The 22,056-nt window shown below is 50.1% G+C and overlaps 1 protein-coding gene across 1 annotated transcript in view; it reads left to right on the forward strand.

Annotated features, from left to right (window-relative positions):
* Positions 1 to 22,056, forward strand: part of GPR157 (G protein-coupled receptor 157) — an 82,460-nt gene that overhangs the window by 2,783 nt on the left and 57,621 nt on the right. Inside the window, exon 2 of the mRNA XM_018060392.1 lies at positions 14,789 to 15,002. Coding sequence (XP_017915881.1) covers positions 14,789 to 15,002 — 214 coding nt within the window. The remainder of the gene's footprint in view (positions 1 to 14,788; positions 15,003 to 22,056) is intronic.

The following is a 22,056-nucleotide window of genomic DNA, read 5'->3' on the forward strand; positions in this document are numbered from 1 at the left end:
AACTCTCCCAGCCATACATGACTACCGGAAAAACCATATCTTTGATTATATGGACTTTTGTAGGCAAAGTAATGTCTCTGCTTTTTAATATGCTGCCTAGGTTAGTCATAGCTTTTCTTCCCAGGAGCAAATGTCTTTTAATTTTATGGCTGCAGTCACCATCTGCAGTGATTTTGGAACCCAATAAAATAAAGTCTGTCACTGTTTCCATTGTTTCTCCATCTATTTGCCATGAAGTGATGGGACCAGATGCCATGATCTTTGTTTTTTAAATGTTGAGTTTTAAGCCAGCTTTTTCACTCTCCTATTTCACTTTCATCAAGAGGCTTTTCAGTTCCTCTTCACTTTCTGCCATAAGGGTAGTGTCATCTGCATATCTGAGGTTATTGATATTTCTCCCTGCAATCTTGATTCCAGCTTGTGCTTCATCCAGTCTGGGATTTCGTATGATGTACTCTGCATGTAAGTTAAATAAGCAGGGTAACAATATACAGCCTTGACGTACTCCTCTCCCAATTTGAAACCAGTCTGTTGTTCCATGTCCGGTTCTAACTGTTGCTTCTTGACCTGCATACAGATTTCTCAGGAGGCAGGTAAGGTGGTCTGGTATTCCGATCTCTTGAAGAATTTTGCACAGTTTGTTGTGATCCACATAATCAAAGGCTTCAGTGTAGTCAGTGAAGCAGAAGTGGATATTTTTCTGGAATTCTCTTGCTTTTTCTATAATCCAGTGGATGTTGGCAATTTGATTTCTGGTTCTTCTGTGTTTTCTAAATCCAGCTTGAACATCTGGAAGTTCTTGGTTCACATACTGTTGAAGCCTCGCTTGGAGAATTTTGAGCATTACTTTGCTAGTGTGTGAGATGAGTACAATTGTGTGGTAGTTTGAAGAGTCTTTGGCATTGCCTTTCTTTGGGATTGGAATGAACACTGACCTTTTCCAGTCCTGTGGCCACTGCTGAGTTTTCCAAATTTGCTGGCATATTGAGTGTAGCACTTTCATAGCATCATCTTTTAGGATTTGAAATAGCTCAACAGGAATTCCATTACCTCCACTAGCAAGGACCTCTTGGCAGTGGGAAGTCTCATCTTCAGACTCAGGCTACACAGTGACCCAGTCGTTAACCATGTCAAATGACTGGAAATCAGTACTCTTCTTCAGACCTCCCAGTCTGTCTCCAAAAATATTTTAAAATATGAATACACAAAAGGTCAATCTCTATTCTCTAAAGAGTTCTTATGAGTTGATTTTTTTTTTAAAGAAAACTGACAAATATCTTCAGAAATGGACAGAGGACATTCTGACAAAGTAGTAAAAGCATGAAAGCTCAATACAAGCAATAACAAAGAAGTACCGTTTTCTCTTTAAATTGAAAGGAAAAAAGTAGTAAGGCAGGATATTAATGTGATATGCAGATGAAACTGGTGTTTTCCTAATTATTTTTGGCCATGTAAATTGGAATAATCTGTGTAGAAAGTATTTGCTTCATACCCCTTGATCCCAGAAATCCTATTATAGGGATCTAGTCTAAGGAGATCAACAAATGACATGCAAAGCTGGATGTAAAAGGAGTTTGTGTGGCACTGTTAGCCAGTGATGACAGTTTGAAAGCAACCTTAATGTCCAAAAAATAGGGGATCAGTAAGTTATAGACTATAACCCACCTGGAAGTGTTATGCTGCCATTAAATACTGGCCATGAACTCTACAAATAGTATGTATTTTTTAAGTGGTAAGACATGATAAGTGGGAAAAGCCATCTATAGAGCTGAATGCAGCCATATACCGCAGGAGGCTGGAGAAAGTCGTACCCATGAAGTCCCTGCATGCCCCTGGGGCTCTATCATAATGCCTGACATACTTTCCTTTACTGAAAGACTTAAAAAAAAATCTCATTGGGGAAGGAGGGCAGCTTAGACTTTATCCTCAGAGGTCAGGCTCCTGAGGTCTTGGAAAGAGCTGTCTTGACTCCTTAGCGCCTTGATCCTCTGTAACCCAGGGGACTCACCCAGGGTTCGTCACCCAGCCACAGCTGATGAGACTTGCCTGAGCCACAGAGCTGTGAGCAGGAGGCTCTGAGTTAGAACCTCAAGGTCAGTGCCCCTTTAGGATTCCGTCTTGTCTCTTGGCCTTGACAATAATTTTTTAAACTGAGAGGTAATTCGGCAGTCATTTATTTTTAACTTTCCGAATTTCCCCCATTATTAATGTGTAATTAAATACAATAGCTTGATTTATCTTTTCCATTAATTTTTTTTCTGGAATTTAAGAATAAGTTGCAGACCTGATGCCCCCTACTCCTAATCCTTCGGTGTATTTCCAAAAGGCAAGGGCAGTCTCTTGCATGACCATGTTGTTAGTGTTGTTCAGTCGCTAAGTCATGTCCGACTTTTTGCAACCCCATGGACTGTAGCCCACCAGGCTCCTCTGTCCATGGAGTTTCCCAAGCAAGAATAAGGGAGCGGGTTGCCATTTCCTTCTCCAGGGACCCTTCCTGACCCAGGGGTCGGATCCACATCTCCTGCATTGGCAGGCGGGCTCTTCACCACTGAGACACCGGGGGATGGTACAGGCACCCTATTTCGTAGGATACCTCTCTCACCCAGGTTACCCGATGCCTCCTTGTGAGTGGCATTGTTGCAGAAAGGGGGACCCCCTTTAGGGCCCAAGAGTGGATGCTTGTCTAACATCTGGAAATGAATTGTCCAAAGAGGCACACATGCTGACAAAGCAAGAGACTTTGTTGGGAAGGGGTGTCCGCAGGGAAAGTGGTAGGTAGAGGAGCCCAGGAGGACTGCTCTGCCGCGTGGCTCGCAGCCTTGGGTTTTATGATGAGGGAATTCATTTCCAGGTAGTCTCTGGCCAATCACTGTGACTCAAGGCCCTTCCTGGTGGTGTGAGTATTGCTCGGCCAAGATGGATTCTGGTGAGGAGGATTCCGGGAGGACATATGGACTGGAGTCTCCTGTCTCCTTTTGACCTTTCCCGAATTCTTCTGGTTGGTGGTGGCTTGTTATTTCTGTGTCCCTTACCAGAATCGCCTGGTGAAAAATGACTCATGCAGATGGTTACTGGGGTGGGCAGTTTCAGTCTGTGTGTCCCCTAACAGATTCAGAATCAGCACTTTGGGCTGAAATCTCACAGAAACCGGTTCTCGCTTGCTACCTGGGGGTGGCTGGCGACTGTGACTTGTATGTGTCCTGGTGGTGTTCACTTTGATCACTTGGTCGAGGTGTTATCTATCAGTCTCCACTGCAGTTACTCTTTTTCCTTTTGTAATTAATAAGGATTTTGTCTAGATAAACCTCCTGTAGGCCTCAACGTCTCCCTCAAGGGTTTCATATCCATTGATTCCTATAGCGTTCCAAGGTGAATCTTCTGGTTGTTGCTTCATTTTTAAGTGAAGTGAAAGTTGTTCAGTTGTGTCCAACTCTTTGTGACTGTATAGTCCATGGAATTCTCTAGGCCAGAATACTGAAGTGGGTAACCTCTCCTTTCTCCAGTGGATCTTCCCGACCCAGGAATCGAACTGGGGTCTCCTGCATTGCAGGTGGATTCTTTACCAACTGAACTATCAGGGAAGCCAAGGTGTGAGAATATTCCACGTTCAAGGGCAAGTCCTGCATCAGGTCCCTTGGTACTGTGTCTTAGCAGTGGCGGCAGCATGATACCGACACCACATGACTGATCGATTGATTGAAACATAGTTGACTTACAATGTTGTGTTAGCTTCAGGTGTATAACACAGATTCAGTTATGTATTCACATTCTTTTCTAGATTCACTTTCCTTATAGATTATTAGAAAATACTGAGTAGAGTTTCCTGTACTTTGCAGTAGGTCCTTGTTTATCTATTTTATATATAATTGTGTGCATATGTTAATCCCAAACACGTAAAGATCCTAAATTATCCACGCCCTCTCTCCCTTTTGGTAACCATAAGTTTGTTTGTGGTCATGTTGTACATGCATGTGGATAAGCATCTGTGACCATAGGTTTGCAGTCCTCACCTAGGAAAGTGCTGGGCAGCTCAGTGGCCACGTGTGGGGTCATTTCCCTTTTAAGAAGATAAGCCTGAAACCATCTCTTGCCAACCTGCCTTTCAAAACAGCCCCTCTTCCCCCCTAAGGTGGTGGGCTCCTTCTGAACCAAGATGGCAGGGTCCTTAACTGTCCCCAACACGCATGCCCCAGGGCCACCGCTGTGCCAGGCATTCGCTGGTGTGTCCTGTGATTGTGGCGGGGGGGTTGGGCCAGGGGTGCCACATCTCGCCACGGGCTCGGGCCAAGCTGGCCACCTGCAGCAGCCTTAGGATTTCTTTGGGCTCCACTGAAGTGGGAATAGATGTGGGCATGACCCCTGGCCCACATGCCCACCCACCCTCTGGCAGTGGCTGGGAGTTTCGGAGGAAGAGAGAAATCTAGGGCACCCCAGGGTCACCATAAAACCCCCTGCTGTAGGGAGGGGGAAGTTCCCACGCAGAGAAAAGGGGAACCGTGGGCCCTGAAGGGGAGAGCCTGTGAGCTCTCTAAGCAGACATGGGCTCGCTCACCGACGGCCCCGTGATAAGGCCCCAGGCGGCCGTACCTGAATGGGGATGGATGCCTGAACAGCACCCTACGCCAGGTGGTGCTCCCCAAAGTGACAAGAGCTGAACTGACTTTGTTTTCTGAGAGCCCTGCTACAGTGAGGTCTCTGCACTGCATTTGCATGTTCGTGGGGGCACCAGGGGCTGCCCCTCGACCCTGCTGGGGCACAGGCAGATGCCGCAGGCCTTACCTGGACCCAGGTGGGCAGGAAAGTATCCCTGTGTGCTACAGAGCGCTCCTTGGCCCCCCAGAACCAGGACTGCAGAGCCCGGCACTGGCCAGGGCCGCAGAGCGACCTCACGGTGGCCTGGCCAGTGGCTGACGCCCTGAACTCCCACGTCCTGCCCCTTTGCCTGGCACTTCACACTAAGAGCCCATTGTCCGGGCAGAAACCTCCAGGCCTCCTCAGGCCTGGATTCCTTTCCCCAGGCCCTGCTCCCTGCAGCTGCCTTCCTCTGGGCCAGCTCTGTCCTTCTCCCAAGATCTTTCTAAATCGGCACATTGTTGCCTGGTGGTTTCATCCTTAGAGCATCTTGGGGTCACGTTCACAGTCACGGCCTTCTGTAGGGCACAGGCACAGGGACCAGGCTCTGCTGTTTGGGGGAGAAGACCCTCCTGTGGCCTCCCAGCAAGGGCCACCCATGTAGCAGAGATCTGTAGGAAGGGTGAGGTCTGGTGAGGGGCGAGTGCAGGAATCCACGGTGGACTGAGGAGATCTGGAGCCAGTGGGGCAGAGGGGGAAGGGTCTTTCCCATCCCTGAGTCACCCCAGGTGTTCCCCCCCTGACTGGTGGGACAGGTTTCCGAAGATCCCCAGCTGGGCAAACTGGGAACTCTGAGGGAAACCCAGAGCATTGCTCTTGTAGGCACCAGCCGCCTCTCGTGGGACTCTGACAAATGCCAGGGAATTCAGGTATGGGATGTAGCCTGCTCACTGCCCAGCTGATCCCACATTGGTTCAGCTTCTCACTGGGCAACCGAAGAACAAAGTGAATGCCGAGTTCCACAAGCCAAGCTCATGTCCAGTCTGCAGAACTTTTGTCAGTTTACACCTCCCCTAAGCTTACTGAGGGCCCCCAGGTCTGCTGGTCTGGGTGTGATGAGAGGGGAGGTCCCCAGGGCTGGGCTGTGGTCCCCTGCCCCTGCATGTCTCTCCCCTAGAGTTGGTAAGACAGCCTCTGCCTTAGTCCGCTCCAGCTGCCCTAACAAAGCCCACAGACTGGGTGGGGCTCTTAAACAACAGACATCCTTCCCTCCAGGTTCCAGAGGCTGGAAGTCTGTGATCCAGGTGTGGGCAGGGCCTCCCCTCCTGGCTTGTAGAGAGCCATCTGCACCCCGTGTGCCCACATGGTTGTCCCTCAGTGAGTGTTTGCATCCAGATCTCTTCTTACAAGGCCATTCCTCGTTGTTCAGTCTCTTAATCGTGTCTGACTCTTTGTGACCCCCAGGAGTGCAGCATATCAGGCTTCCCTGTCCATCACCATCTCCCGGAGCTTCCTCAAACTCATGTCCATTGTGTCGGGAATGCCATCCAACCATCTCATCCTCTGATGCCCCCATCTCCTCCTGTCCTCAATCTTGCCCAGCATCAGGGTCTTTTCCAATGAATTGGCCCTTCCCATCAGGTGGCCAAAGTATTGGAGCTTCAACATCAGTCCTTCCAAAGAATATTCAGGGTTGATTTCCTTTAGGATTGACTGGTTTGATCTCCTTGCTGTCCAAGGGACTCTCAAGTCTTCTTGCATGGACAGCTGTCCTATTGGATTAGGACCCACCCAATGACCTCATTTTGACCTCATCACTTATATAAGACCTTATCCCCAGATACAGTCCCATCCTGAGGTTCTAGCAGTTTGAACTTAAACACAGGAATCTGCGGGAGATAGGGAGACATACTCACCCCATAACTGCTTCTGAAGGGGGAGGTAGCCAGCTTGGAGTCTGGCCTTGGTTTCCAGGCAAACACAGGTGAGAGCTGGGGCTGGATGCCTCTGGGAGAAGCCCTTGGTGCCCTTCCAAGTAGGGGATTCTGCTCACAGATGGGCTTCTGTTGTTGTTCAGTTGCACAGTCCTGTCTTTGCAACCCCATGGACTGCAGCACCCAGGTTTCCCTGCCCTTCACCATCTCCTGGAGTTTGCTCAAACTCATGTCCATTGAGTCAGTGATGCCATCCAACCATCTCATCCTCTGCCACCCTTTTTTTTGTGGTCTTCAGGCGCCTTCCATCTAAGTGACCCCAGCCCTGCTTCTCCTCAGCCTGTATCACAGGTTTGGAGAGAAGGGGTCACCTGCGCTAACCATGTCCCTCCTCGGCCTTTTCACAGCATCCCCTGCATGTGGTCACATGACTTCCTTCCTCTGGTGGGAGCGGGGAGGGGAGAAAGCTGCCAGTTCAGCCCCCTGCTTTGGGACTTGAGCAGCATGCCTGCCTTTTCTTTCCTCTGTCCGCCTGATGGCTGTTGCACTCACCGGACCTCCTCAGAAGTCTTTCAGCACTCAAGGCCCAGTACCTCCTCACATGCCCACTCTGGTGCCAGCTTCACAGGCTCAGGTTTAGAATATGGGTCCCAGGTGTCCACAGGGAGGCAGGACAGTTTGCTGGCCACTCTCCATCACCCACATCTGAGCATCAGGGAGAGCTCTCCGACCACGCGACCTTCTGGGTCACGGTCAACTGCAACCCTTGGTCTGTTTCATGTGTGCTGTTGTTAAGCCATTTCTTACTTTTTCTGATTTTGTTTATTTTTTGATTGATGGTGGGTTTTTTTTTTTTTTTTTTTTTTTTACAGGAATAAAAAAGAAGCCTGTTACGTGGTATTGGGTAGGCCAAAAACTTCATTCAGCTTTTTCTGTACCATCTTACAGAAAACCCAGCTGAACTTTTTGGCCAGCCCTATATTTGTCAGAAATTAGCAGTAGACATTTCTGGAAAGTGGCAATTAGGTCACACATGTCTTTGCAGAGTCCCTTTCAGGGTCGCATACCACCAACAGCTCAGGGTGATCGCTTGGCCAGAGAGCAACTTGGCTTATCTGAGGTTGCCAGCCTTTCACCTCGCTCTGTAGGTGAGAACCCGGGGCAGTTTCAGCCCCCCATCCATTTCATCCCTTGTCTAGTGGTGACCTGGAGCCAGTTTGTGGGACCCAACTGTTAAATTTCAGGGTATTTTTTGGGCTGGTTGTTAGCTAGAACTATCATTAAAAATTAAATTATTTAAATGTACAATTAAATAAATTATATGAAAAACAAGAGTACTACTCAGAACCCCTTTGGTCCTAATTATAGTTTTGTTGATTTGTAAGCAGATGTCAGCAAACTTTTCCTGCAGAGGACCGGATAGTGATTATTTTCAGCTCTGCAGGCCATGTGACCTCCCATGCAATTGCTCAGCTCAGCTCTGGTAACTCACAAGCAGTCATAGGTGACATGTAACCAGTGAGTGTGGCTGTGTGCCAATAAAACTTTATTTTAAAGAACATACAACAAATTGGGAAATTGGGACTGACATATATACCACTATATATACACATATATATTTATATATATTTATTTTTTAGTTGCTAAGTTGTGTCTCACTCTTGCCACCCCATGGACTATAGCCCACCAGGCTCCTCTGTCCATGGGATTTCCCAGGCAAGAAAATTGGAGTGGGTTGCCACTTCCTCCTCCAGGGGATCTTCCTGACGCAGGGATCAAACCCAGGTCTCCTGCACTGCAGGCAGATTCTTTACCAACTGAGCCACCAGGGAGGAGATTGCTAATAAGGACCTACTGTATAGCACAGAGAACTTTACTCAGTGCTCTGTAATGACCTACATGGGAAAAAAATCTAAAAAAGAGTGGAAAATACTGTATATTAACACATATATGGAATCTAGAAAGATGGTACTGACGAACCTATTTACAGGGCAGCAGTGGAGATGCAGAAATAAACAGACTTGTGGACACAGTGGGGGAGAGAGAAGGTGGATGACCTGAGATAGTGGCACTGAAACATACACATTGTGTAAAGTGGGTAAGCAGTGGGAATGTGCTGTGTGATGCAGGGAACACAAAGCCGGTGCTCTGCGATAGCCTAGATGGGTGGGCTGGGGAGGGAAGCAGGGGGAGGTTTAAGAGAGAGGGACATATTCATACCTATGGCTGATTCATGTTGCTATAGGGCAGAAACCATCACAATATTGTAAATTACCTATTCTCCAATTAAAAGACTATAAAATAAGAATAAAAAGAGTGGATATATGTATATGTATAACTGATTCACTTTGCTGTACAGCAGGAATGAACACATTTTAATCAACTATACTTGAATTTAAAATAAATGGAAAAATAAATTAAAACAGACTTTGGGCTGGATTTGGCCTGAGAGCCCTAGTATGTTGGGCCCCTGATCTAAAGTTAAGAAAGTGATTAGGAAATGTCATGTCTAACTCTTTAAGATCCTATGGATTGTAGCCCGCCAGGCTCCTCTGTCCTAGGGATTCTCCAGGCAAGAATATTGGAGTGGGTTTCCATGCCCTCTTCCTGGGGATCTTCCCGACCCAGGGATAAAACCCATATCCTTATGTCTCCAGCAATGACAGGTGGATTCTTTACCACTAGTGCCACCTGGGAAGCCCAGGAAATGTTAGCAGTAAAGATAAAATGTAAAATGTGTCTTGTCTCTGAACCTAAGCCCAGGTAGCAGCCACAGCAGGGCAGGTGGGAAGCCGGACATTCAGGGAGAGGTGATGAGAATGGGCCAGGTCCCAGAGCAGGAAAAAAGAAGAAATATCTTCTGGTGTTGAAAAAGTGTTACCTGAGTCACAGTGATGTTGTTCATGTCAAACGTCATATCAACCTCATATCAAGCCAGTAAAGTTCCCAGCACTCGTCTGGTGCCCCAGGTCTTCCTCATGTCACTTCCATCTTACTCATTAAGGAAAATGAAAATAGCATCCACCTTCACGTCATGGAACTACTCTCACTGGCTAACTGCAACCACAGTTTGGCTGCAGATACCAGAGTTTGGAAAAAGTCAACAAGAGCATCCTGTGAGAATCAATTGGCTGTATGGAGTGTACAATGAGTATTGTATATTTTATTATTATTTACAGATGTGTGCCTTGCCTCACATTGTTTTCTAAAAAAAATAGTGAAGTATGGTTGCTTTACTGCAAGAAATAAAGAACTTAAAGTGGTCCATTTTCAAGAATAGCTAGTTTTGAGTGACAGGTTGCTGATGCAATAGTTACAAAACTAGAAAGTCCAGGCAAACAGAGGGAGGGCAGGATGCCTAGGATTTTCATGCTGGCTCATTCTATTGGTGAATTCAAAATATAAGAATGGAAATAGGTGTGCAGGAAAGGAGGAAACAAGATGTCAGTGAGGGGCCAGCCCATAAAGAGAGAGGAGGTAAACCAAGGTGACACCCAGGAAGATTGTTCGCCCCCCAGTGTTCAGCCAGTGCGGAACTGGAGGAGGGAATTGCACGCTAGGGATAACTTGCGGATAACTTGATCCAGGTAGCGACCCTGGGTGAGCCTGCCCACCAGTCACCCAATCTTGCAAGACCATCATTAAAGCCTCGCTTCCCACTGCACCTTGTGTCTCCAAGACCATTCGTTTGAGTTTGGGCTGCTGCTGCTAAGTCACTTCAGTCGTGTTCGACTCTGTGCAACCCCATAGACAGCAGCCACCAGGCTCTCCCATCCCTGAGATTCTCCAGGCAAGAACACTGGAGTGGGTTGCCATTTCCTTCTTCAATGTATGAAAGTGAAAAGTGAAAGTGAAGTCGCTCAGTCGTGTCTGACTCTTAGCGACCCCATGGACTGCAGCCTACCAGGCTCCTCCATCCATGGGATTTTCCAGGCAAGAGTACTGGAGTGGGGTGCCATTGGGCTAGTGAGTGTGTTTCTCACATTGCGGTCAATGTGTTAGTTTCTGCTGTACAGCAACATGAATCAGCTCTAAATATACATGCATTCCCTCTTTTTTGGATTTTCTTCCCATAGGTCATCCCAGAGCACTGAGTAGAGTTCCCTGGGCTATACAGTAGGTTCTCATTAGTTATCTATTTTCTGTGTTGTTGTTTAGTCACTAAGTCCTGTCTGACTCTTTTACAACCCCATGGACTGTACGTTAGCCTGCCAGGCCCCTCTGTCCATAGGATTTCCCAAGCAAGACTACTGGAGCAGGTTGCCATTCTTCTCCAGGGGTTCAACCCAGGGATCAAACCCGTGTCTCTGTGTCTCTTGCATTGGTAGGTGTATTCTTTACTGACTGGGCCACCTGGAAAGCCCGTCTATTTTATACATAGTATCAACCGTGTCTATATGTAAATCCCAACCTCTCAATTCATTCCACTCTCCCTTGCCCCCCTTGGTTTCCATACATTTTACTTTATGTTAGTAAAACTCATAATCAGTTTATGTGTGTGTGTGCGTATGCAGACGTCTTTCTGATGTTAAAACATCACTAACACGCCAGTGCCTTTACCTATAAATTACGCATCTGGTGGAGCCTGCTTGGCGGGATTATTAGACCATCCCGCCCATTCCGTTCCCACGCTTCCTGAGGTTACTCCTCTTCCCACCTCCACTCAGGTACCTCCCAGGCAGCTTCTGGCTCCAGTAAAGCTGCTGTCTGTGCTCAAGTTCAAACAGCGACTATGATTGATCAACCCACAGTCTCAGCCCTTTCAAAACCTTTTGTCTATTTGGTCTTCCCTCTGGCTGTTTTCCAGCACAGACTCAGCTCCAGGCACACCCCAGTCACACAGAGCAGAGACATCGCGTTGTAGCTTTTGTCCATCAGACCAAAAGTTGTAAAAGCTGGACCACAGTTGTCAGCCTGTGGTCCCTGGGTTTCCTTTGGGGGCCCTGGGGCTGCTGAGGAGGGAAGGAGGCAGCTTCCTCCTGCCAAGCCTGTGCTCTGCCTTCCCCCCAGGACGGGAATCCCTGGCTCCCGTCCTGCTGGGTGATGGTTTCTGCTCACTGCTCTCCCACCTCTAACTTCAGGATTTCTGGTTCAGCCGTTTAACGGGGGTCCCCAACCTCTGGGTTCTAGCCTACTGATCTGAGGTGGAGCTGCTGTAACCATAATAGAAATAAAAGTGCGCAATGCATCTAATGCGTTTTGTTATTGTTCAGTCGCTAAGTGGTGTCTTGACTCTTTGCAACCCCATGAACTGCAGCACTCCAGGCTTCTCCATCTTTCACTATCTTCTAGAGCTTGCTCAAACTCATGTCCATTGAGTCGATGTTGCCATCCCACCATCCCATCCTCTGTCGTCCCCTTCTCCTCCTGCCTTCAGTCTTTCCCAGCATCAGGGTCTTTTCCGATGAGTCAGTTCTTCACATCAGGTGGCCAAACTATTGGAGCTTCAGCTTCAGCATCAGTCCTTCCAATGAATATTCAGGGTTGATTTCTTGTAGGATTGACTGGTTTAATCTCCGTGCTGTCCAAGGGACACTCAACAGTCTTCTCCAATACCACATCCCCAAACCATCCACCCCCACCCCTCGGTCTGTGGAAAAATTGTCTTCCGTGAAACCAGTGCCTGGTGTCAAAAAGGTTGGAGACTGCTGCTTTAAAAGCCTTTCACCTCCTTTCAGTAATGTCCTTGCAGTGAACATTTAATTGGGAAAAGCTGTCTTGGCCACTGGGCTCATACTTCATTCATTCAGCAGGTCCTAGTTTTGTCCCGCCACATGCCAGGCACTGATGTGGATGCTGAGATGGAGCAGTGAGCCCACATGGCCATCGTCTTCTGGAACTCATAGTGGACACATGTTGTCCTTTACTAGGATGGTGTGAGGTTGTTTTTTTTAAATTGGAGGATAATTGCTTTACAATGTTGTGTTGGTTTCTGCCATACACCAGTGTTCATTGCAGCACTATTTACAATGGCTTGAATTTTTAAATGGGAAACTTTTATAAAGACAAAATAGTTTGACAATAATATATATTAACTTAATAGATCGATAATTCTTCACAGGACAAGCATTTGGCTTCCCTGGTGGTCCAGTGGTTAAGAATCCTCCTGCCAATGCAGGAGACACGGTTTGATCCCTGGTCCAGGAAGATCCCACATGCCACGGAGCAACTAAGCCCATGCGCCACCACTACTGAGTCTGTGCTCTGGAGTCTGCACTCTGGAGCCCTTCTCCACCACAAGAGAAGCCACTGCAATGAGAAGCCTGGGCACCACAACTAGAGAGTAGCCCCCGCTAATCACAACTGAGAAATCCCTCTCTCAGCAACCAAGACCCAGTGCAGCCACAAATAAAGTTGAAAAAAAAATAGCACACTCCATTGTAAGTGGAACATAATAATCCCATAATCCTTTGATTTGGGTGGTTTTGGCCCCTCCTGTGCCTCTGTGCCTTCAAGGGGGACGTGTCACTTCCGCCTCTGGACAGCCGGAGCTGCAGGGCTCTGGGGCCCTCCTGCAGAGGTCAGTGGAGAACGGACACCAAGCCTTCCCCAGGCCCAGGGAGCTGACTTTCTCCTTTACATCACCATCCCCGCCCTGCCTCCTCCCCCATCCTGCAGCCTTTGAAGACCTTGATAGAAACACTGCTCTTCTAGCCTCCTTTTGGTAGCAGACCAAGTGCAACTGGGATCACATCATTGTTCTATGACTTTCAGAAAGAGCCCGCATCCCTTACACAGAGCCCTTGAGGTAGAACCGCTTCCCCGCTTTCCGCACTAAGTGTTTTCCTAATGACACTGTCCTGGTCACTTACTGCTTGTTCTCGGGGCAGCTGAACTGGGACATAGGCCCGTGTGTCCTCCTGGGGTCACAGGCCTCACACCTCCCTGGCGCCTGCACCGCAGGCCTGGATCCTGGATCCTGGGACCTAGGGATGAGCCTGCCTGACATAAACAGCACCTCACGCTGATCAGTTTATTCTGGTATGACTGACTGCAATGCTCTGCTCCAGGCACCGTGATCATCCCCACTTTGTGCAGAAAAACACTGATGTGTTGCAGCCACGCGGGGCAGGCCTGAGACTTGGATCCCCCAGCCTGTTGCATCGCTGTCCAAGCTTCTAACCACCCTGCGGACCTCCACATTAGCTTGTGTCCTTCTCACCGACTTGAAAGGTTTTGCGGGGAGACTGGTGTGGGGACTACCGGGGAGGGGCCTTGGGGCTCGGCCCTAATCTGGGCTGTGTTGCCACTGTGCTAAACTTGAGAAAAGTCCATCCAGCACTGCCTGCCCCGGCCCCATGCTTTAGAGGGTTCCCTTGGGTTTCTCTGGTGGCTTAGATGGTAAAGAATCTGCTTGCAATGCAGGAGACTTGGGTTCAATCCCCAGGTTGGGAAGATCCCCTGGAGAAGGGAATGGCTACCCACTCCACTATTCTTACCTGGAGAATTCCATGGACAGAGTAGCATGGGGTCGCAAAGACTCAGACAGGACTGAGGGACTAACACACTTGGATCCTTGCCAGGGCCCAAGAAGAGTGTCTTCCTAGAGCCCGCCCCTCTTCTAGTTCCTGCTGCAGCTGCACAGGACCCTGACAGCCACCAGTGTATGTATGCACTCCCGGACCCAGGCTGGTCATGGGGCCCTGTCTGCTAGTGGGGTGTCTGGGTGATATTTGGCCATGTGGGCTGATGTTTGCAGGTTGGTGCCCAGGCCTCCTGATGCAGGAAGGAGCTGGCTGTTCCAGTGCTATGGTGTGTGATTTTAGTCACTCAGTCGTGTCTGACTCTTTGCGACCCCATGGACTGTAGACTACCAGGCTCCTCCATCCACCGGATTTTCCAGGCAAGAGTACTGGAGTGGGTTGCCTTTTCCTTCTCCAGAGGATCTTCCCAAGCCAGGGATTGAACCCAGGTCTCCCACATTGTAGGCAGATGCTTTACCGTCTGAGCCACCAGGGAAGTGAGAGTGCTATAGCGTCCTAGTCTCCGAGAAGCCTGGCAATTCTGAGTTAGAACCCAGCCTCCGAGTGCTTGGGAGGATGTGTGTGTCCAGGTGGGAGGCCAGGACAGCTCCTATGTCCCTTTTCCTGGGCTTGGGCAGAGCAGAGCTGGGTTGGGGGCTTTGAGGACTGCAGCCCCCCTGTTCTCCAGGGACCCTGTCTGCTGCGGGCTTGGGAGAGTACTGGCCTTGTGTGCACAGAATCCTGGTCGCTTCACCCTTGTTGGCTTTGCTGGGAGCTGGGTCTGACCTCACCGCGGCCTGTTTGCTCCTTACTCCTCAGCTGGGGGGTTCCGCTGGCCATCACCGTGGCAGCTGTGGCTCTGAAGAAGATCGGCTACGACGCCTCGGACGTGTCGGTGGGCTGGTGCTGGATCAACCTGGAGGCGGAGGACCGGGTGCTGTGGATGCTGCTGACCGGGAAGCTGTGGGAGCTGCTGGCCTACGTCACTCTGCCCGTGCTCTACCTCCTCATCCGGAAGCACATCCGCCGGGCGGTAGGTGCCCCCGGGGGGCCCGCCCAGAGCTCTGTGTGGCCAGTGTGTCCCCGGGACGGAGTCGGCCGTCTCAGAGGAAGGACGAGTGACCGGCGAGAGTGAGGGAGGGCTTGTTCTGCATCACTCACCGTGACGCATGCCGAATTTCATAAGCACTGTTCTTGTCTGGTTTGATAATTACGCAGCCCCATCGGGGCGGGTCCTTTTATTCCTTCGTTGGTGGATGAGGAAACAAGGCTCACCAAGGTTAAGGGGCTCCCCAGACTCCCAGTGAGTGTCTGGAATTAAGGAGGCTTAAAAGAGCTCAGCCTGTGGTCTGGGCCATGGCTCTCTACTGCCCTCTCCTGGACAGTCCCATGCAGTTGTTTAACCTTGAAAGGAACCTGGATGAAAGATGCTTGCGTGCACTAGCCAAGTAAGAATTGACCTGGCAGGATCACAGACTTCCCTAATCAGTGATACAAGTAATTCACTTCTTATTTTTGGTGAGTAAAATATCCTAAGTGGTAGGTTTTTCGGGCTCTCGGGAATTCAATAGACTGGGCTGATCTGCAGTCTACTAGACTTCTGGCCAGAAATTCTCAGAAAGAATGCTTTCCCTCTGATAATCTGACCAAATTGTTCCTTGTGCTGGACTACCAGTTCGTTTCTGCAGATGTAAAGTACAGGCTTTCTCCTAGCCACGTGCAAGTCGTTGTTGTGACTGTTTAGTCACTAAGTTGTGTCTGACTCTTTTGCAACTGTAGCCCGCCAGGCTCTTCTGTCCATGGGATTTCCCAGGTAAGAATCCTGGAGTGGGTTGCCATTCCTTTCTCCGGGGGATCTTCCCAACCCAGGGATCAAAACCACCTCTGCATTGGCAGATGGATTCTTTATTGCTGACCCACCAGGGAAGCCAGCCATGTGCAAACTGCTATCCCAGAAATGTTCTGATTAGCCCATCCATTGATCTGCTCAAGCATTCATTCAGTGCATTTTTATTGAGCATCTTCTATGCATGAAAGTTCTGTGTGGCAATGGGAGTTTCTAATGAGAATTCAAGCATGGTTCCTGCACTCTTAGGAGGAGGCAGAGGTGCAGTTCCGATGGAAGATAAAATATGGCACTGGCTGGAGTGGTAACAGGGTGAAAGCTCTGCGGACAGGATTCCAGCTCATCCTGCTGATGTGGTGCCTGTCCTTCTGTTTTGCCTACGTTTTCAAGGCTGAAATTGTAGGAGAGAGTGTCCCGTCTTTCGAGTGTGCTGCAGGCTCAGCGGCCATTTCCAAGTGTGTAAAGTGCTCCTCGCAGCTGTCTGAGACCTGATCCCCACTCTGTACTCCTATCTGTCTCCTGAAACACACACTTTGGGTTTTCCTCTTACTTGGAAATCTACCTGATTCTCACTCCTCCCTGCCGCCCTCTTGTGGCTTAACTTGGAGTCACTGACAGAGATGCTGGCAGGTGTACCAATGGGTCTGAGATCCTCTGTCTTTGAAGGCCTTTTTAGTCGGTCTTCTGTCTGGGCTGGGGGTGCCCTTCTCACCTCCTCTTTCCTCCTGCCGTAGGAGGATTCCAGGGCTCCCAGATGGAAGTTCCCAGGAGCCCCACCAGGCTCTGCCCAGGACTCCCCCTGTCCCCCACCCCACCCCCCGTCCCCCAGCTGCAGGTCTTGCCTATGTCTTTTTTTTTTTTTTGGCTGTTTGGCCACTTGATGCAAAGAGCTGTCTCATTTGAAAAGACCCTGATGTTGGGAAAGATTGAAGGCAGGAGGAGAAGGGGACAACAGAGGATGAGATGGTTAGATGGCATTACCGACTCAATGGACATGAGTTTGGGTAAACTCTGGGAGTTGGTAATGGACAGGGAGGCCTGGCATGCTGCGGTTCATGGGGTCACAAAGAGTCGGACCTGACTGAGTGACTGAACTGAACTGAACTGATGGGGCATGTATGCGGGACGGAGCTTGTGCAGAGACCCAGGGGTGGGGTGTGCCTGGCATGTTAGGAGGATTAGGAGGTCTGTGTGGCTGGAGCAGAATAAACATGAGGAATGTGGCAGGAATGAAATCAGGGAGAGCTAGAGTTGGGGACTTTTTAAGGAACGAACGAAACGAGGAGTCGCCAAGAGCTTGGAGTGGAAGACTGGCTTGATCTGACTTAGGTTTGTTGTTGTTGTTTTAATTTGTACAATGTTGTGTTGGTTTCTGCCGTACAACAATGTGAGTTGGACATAATTGTACATGCATCCCCTCCCTCCATAGCCTCCGTAACTGCCCTCCCGTCCCCCTCCCTGCCCACCCTCCAGGTCATATCACAGCACCACACTGGGCCCCCTGAGTTATACGGCAACTGCTCACCAGCCATCCATCTTATGGGGCTTCCCCTGGAGGCTCAGATGGTAAAGAATGTGCCTGCCATGCACAAGACCTGGACCCCTGGGTCAGGAAGATCCCCTGGAGAAGGGAATGGCTACCCACTCCAGTATTTTTGCCTTGGGAAATCCCATGGACAGAGGAGCCTGGTGGGCTACGGTCCGTGGGGTCACAAAGAGTCAGATATGACTGAGTGACTAGCGCTTTTCTCTGTCTTATGTGTGATAGTGTATATATGTTGATGCTACTTTCTCCGTTTGTCCCCACTTTCTCCTTCCCTCACTGTGTCCACAAGCCTGTTCTCTGTATCTTCGTCTCCACTGCTGCCCTGCAAATAGGCTCATCAGTACCATTTTTCTAGTTTCCATATATATGTGTTAATATATGACATTTGTTTTTCTCTTTCTGACTTACTTCAGTCGTGTAACAGGCTCTAGGTTCATCCACCTCACTAGAACTGACTCAGATGTTTTTTTGTGGCTGAGTACTATTCCACTGTGTATATGTACCCCGTCTTCTTTATCCATTCATCTTTCAGTGGGCAGCTAGGTTGCTTCCGTGTCCTGGTGTTGTAAATAGTGCTGTAACGAACATTGGTTTTCAAGGAACCATACTGCGTTTGTGTTGAGAGTGACACTGCAGTGGGAGAGGGGTTGGGGTGGTGATGGAGGGAGACCAGTAAAGAGGCAGTGGCAACCGTCCAGCGAAGTGGTGGTGGGTGCTTGGACCTGGCTGGTGGCAGTGACCGTGGACAGAACTTCCAGGTCTGGGTCCCGTTTTTGAAGGCAGAACCTGTGGGGCTTGCCTATGGGGCAGATGTGAGCTGTCGCACAGAGACAGGAACCAAAGACCACTCCCAAGCTTATGGCCCGGGCAGCTGGAAGGACAGGGCTGAGGTGGGGAAGCAGGCAGTAGGCTTTGGGGGTGAGGTCAGGCGTCTGTTTTGAACATGAGAAGCTTCTGACATGCTTTAGACATCCACATGAGGATGTGGAATGGCCAGTGGATGGGATAAGACAGGCCAGAGGATGGAACCTGGGCTGCCAGCATCAGGCACTGCACGCCTCACGCCCTCCCACTCCGGCCGGTCTGTCCCCAGGAGGTGCTCCTCTCACGTCTGCTCTCTGTCTTCCCCGCACAGCACGCGGAGCTCTCGAGTACCGGCCCATCGTCTCGAGGCACACCAGCTCCAGCACCGCACCTCCGTGGCGGATAAGAAGCTGGTGCTCATTCCCGCTCATCTTCATCTGCCTGCGGGTCTGGAGCAGCCGTGCGCTTCGCCCTGACCCTCTGTGGCTCCCGGCGGTGCGGATGCCTGTGCTGGTGGCTTTGCACGTAGGTCTGCCCTCCCCTGCCTGGCCGGCCCCAGCGCTCCAGCCAGGTGGTTGGGCCCTGCTCCCCTGCGTCCTTCTCCGTGCCCTGCCCAACAGGGAGGCTTGACGACAGAAGGTGGAAGGTCAGCGTGGCTCCAGGCCGCCTGTGGGTGTTGAGTTGCTGTCCCATGGCCTAGGAGTAACCCCAGGAAAGCGGACTGACCTTTAGCCTTTCCCAACCCATAAGACTCGAGGCACGCCTTCAAGTTCAGGCCTGCCCGGTGCTCTGTCAGAGGTCCTGGTGGCCAGGTCCCCACGGACCACCCCCCAGGGGTGGAGGACAAGGTCCTGGGTCCCCTGCTCCTCCCTGCGTGTGTTGCTCAGGCCCGCGCAGCCCTGGCACTCACGCTGCTTCCTTTCTCCCGCCAGGGCATCGGGAACACCTTCCAGGGAGCGCCAACTGCGTCATGTTCGTCTTCTGCACGCGCGCCGTCAGGACCCGGCTCCTTTCCCTCTGCTGCGGCTGCTCCCTTCAGCCTCCCATGGCCGAGAGCCCGGCCGGCCCTCCCAAGGCCCGCCGCCCTCCAAGACGGGCGAGTCTCAGAGGCCCGGCGGACCCCAGACAAACTTCCCAGCAGCTGAGCTGCTCCCCTCCGGCTCCAGGCGTGGTGCGGCCGACCTGGGGCAGGAGGCTCCGAGTCCCAGCGGGACGTCAGGTGCCCTGTCAGCCTCCTGCCTTTGCAGCTCCTGACCCCCGTGGGAGCAGTGCAAACTCAGCTGCAGGCACATCCCCTATGCCGCATCCTCTGCCCTGGGCATTCTGTCCCGAGGGGAGCAGTGCAAAGTCAGCTCATATCACCCTAAAGGGGAGGAGATAGTGACCCAAGCAACAAAGAAAATTTTACCTTAAATTTTTCTTTTCTGCCTTAAGAATAATTCTGTTTTCATCCAAAGGAAGGAATTTGGACCAGCAAAGTCAGTGAGGACTTACCAGAATGTCCCTTGCTTTTTCCCAACAAAAGGTGAGCTCTGATTCACAAGGGTCCCTAGAATGTGACTGTGGCCTGAAATTCAAGAAGAAGCCAGGGACTAGAATTTCAATCATGTGCTCCAGGCTTTAGAGAATTGACAGCCTGAGATCCTTCTGATGAGTTTTGCTAGGATCCTGTAAAAGCAGGCAGGGAGCTGTCTAGTCATGTGCCTGGCAAGATCCTCCCAATTTAGGGTATGAACTCAAGGTATCACTCAGCTCCCTGGCTGAGCTTTGCTAAGGACTTTAAATCTTAGGACTCATCAAAGCAGAATGTCGGAGTTGTCCCTGCGGAATGAATGAAACTGAGTGCATTTATAGTTTTTCACTCACTGAGAAAAAATTGGAAGAAGAGACATTTTAATCAACATTTTTTCTTCCTTCCTTCCTCCCTTCCATCAAGTCAAGCAATAGGACAGCTATGAAGTGAAGTGAAATTCGCTCAGTTGTGTCCCCATGGACTATACAGTCTGTGGAATTCTCCAGGCCAGAATACTGGAGTGGGTAGCCTTTCCCTTCTCCAGGGGATCTTCCCAACCCAGGGATCGAACCCAGGTCTCCCACATTGCAGGCGGATTCTTTACCAGCTGAACCACCAGGGAAGCTCAAGAATACTGGTGTGGGTAGCCTGTCCCTTCTTCAGCTACAGGGGAGGGATCTTTGCTTTGTTCTCTACTAATTCTCTAGTACATAGGACCAGAACCATGCCTGACTCACAGTGGGTGCTCAATCTGTCGAATGAATGAGTGAATGATTACCCAGAGCACTTCGGGAGATGAGCTCAGTTGGCCCTATGCTACTACTACTGGGTTTTTGGGGTGGTGGTGGGTGTGCCTACCTGTGTGCCCTGTCTTTAGAAAACACCATGTAGCAACTGCCCTGGAACCCTTCTTCCCTCCTGGGCCCCACTGCCTGCTCCCCGACTTCCATCACCCACTGGCTCTACTGGCCCCAGGGAGTGGTGGGGCCTGAGCCACTGCTCCTTGTCGGTGGCTCTCCTCATCGTCAGCAGAAACTTCCTGTGAACAAAGTGTTTGTTAATTCATTTGATGGAGGGAGGGTTCGGCTCTTAACCAGGGCCCTTGCGAGTCCTACCTTGCTCTGTGGGGTGGGGGGGTGTCACTAGCTTGCATGTCCCCTTCCGGGCACTAGGCAAGGCCCAGGTGACCACTTTTTCTCGGCCTGTCCTGTTCCTACTTGCCTCTCTCAAGAGGTCCTCCTTAGATCAGCAGGGATGTTGTTCAAGGAGATGTGAGGACCTCAGCTCAGCACAGGAGGTACTGAGTCCCATGTGCCAGGGACCTCAGTAAGAATGCAGGATGAAGTGCATCAACAGTGGGTTCTGAGAGCCACGCCCAGACTCACCCCCAGTCAGTGTATTCACCTTCAGGACTAGACGCTTCCATAAAATTAATCCTCGCAATAACTCCAAGGGTTGTCATCCTAATGCTAAAGATGAGGAAATTGAAGATCAAATAAATTAAGCCAGAAGGTAGCAGTGAGCAAATTCAAACCGAGATCCATAGATTCTAACAGCAAAGGTCCTTCCACTTAATGCGTGTTCAGTTTCCCAAGGGTTAAGGGGGATATCACGGAATGTGTGTGTTTAAAGAGTCCCCCGAAATCTATATTTAAATTTTTTTCACTGTGCTTTCTGCTTCTTATAGCAAAGTCTAAAGGTTAAAGGAAATGAATCAGTGACCCTAAATAATTAAAAATTGTCACATTTTTTCTCTCTGATTTTTAAGAGAGTTTGTGTCGGAGGCAACCCTTTAGACTACAGCCCACCAGGCTCCTCTGTCCTTGGGATTTTCAGACAAGAATACTGGAGCGGGTTGTCATTTCCTCCTCCAGGGGATCTTCCTGAGCCAAGGATCAACCCACATCTCTTGCATCTCCTGAGTTAAGTGAATTCTTAACTCCCTGAGCCATCAGGGAAGCCCAGGTGTTGTAGTGGTAAAGAAACCACCTGCCAGTGCAGAAGACATAAGAGATGTGGGCTCAGTCCCGGAGTCAGGAGGATCTCCTAGAAGAGGAAATGGCAACCCCTTTCAGTGTTCTTGCTTGGAGAATCTCATGGACAGAGGAGACTGCAAGGCTGCAGTCCTTGGTTGGGATGGCAAAGAGTCAGACATGACCAAGCGACTAAACACAAATACACGCCTGAGCTACTAAACACACAAGCGCTGTTGGAGGCAGTACTTGAGTGCATTTGCTGCAGGAGGCCAAGGCAGCTCCACAGCAGAAATGTCACAGAAGCAACTCAGACATTGGATGGAGTGCTGGAACAGGTGATCCTTTAGTTTTGTTCTGACCCAGTGATTCTCAACAGCGGTGAGTCCCCACCTGCTCTAGGGA

This window comes from Capra hircus, chromosome 16 (assembly GCF_001704415.2).
Source record: "Capra hircus breed San Clemente chromosome 16, ASM170441v1, whole genome shotgun sequence".
NCBI classification, from domain to species: Eukaryota; Metazoa; Chordata; class Mammalia; order Artiodactyla; family Bovidae; genus Capra; species Capra hircus.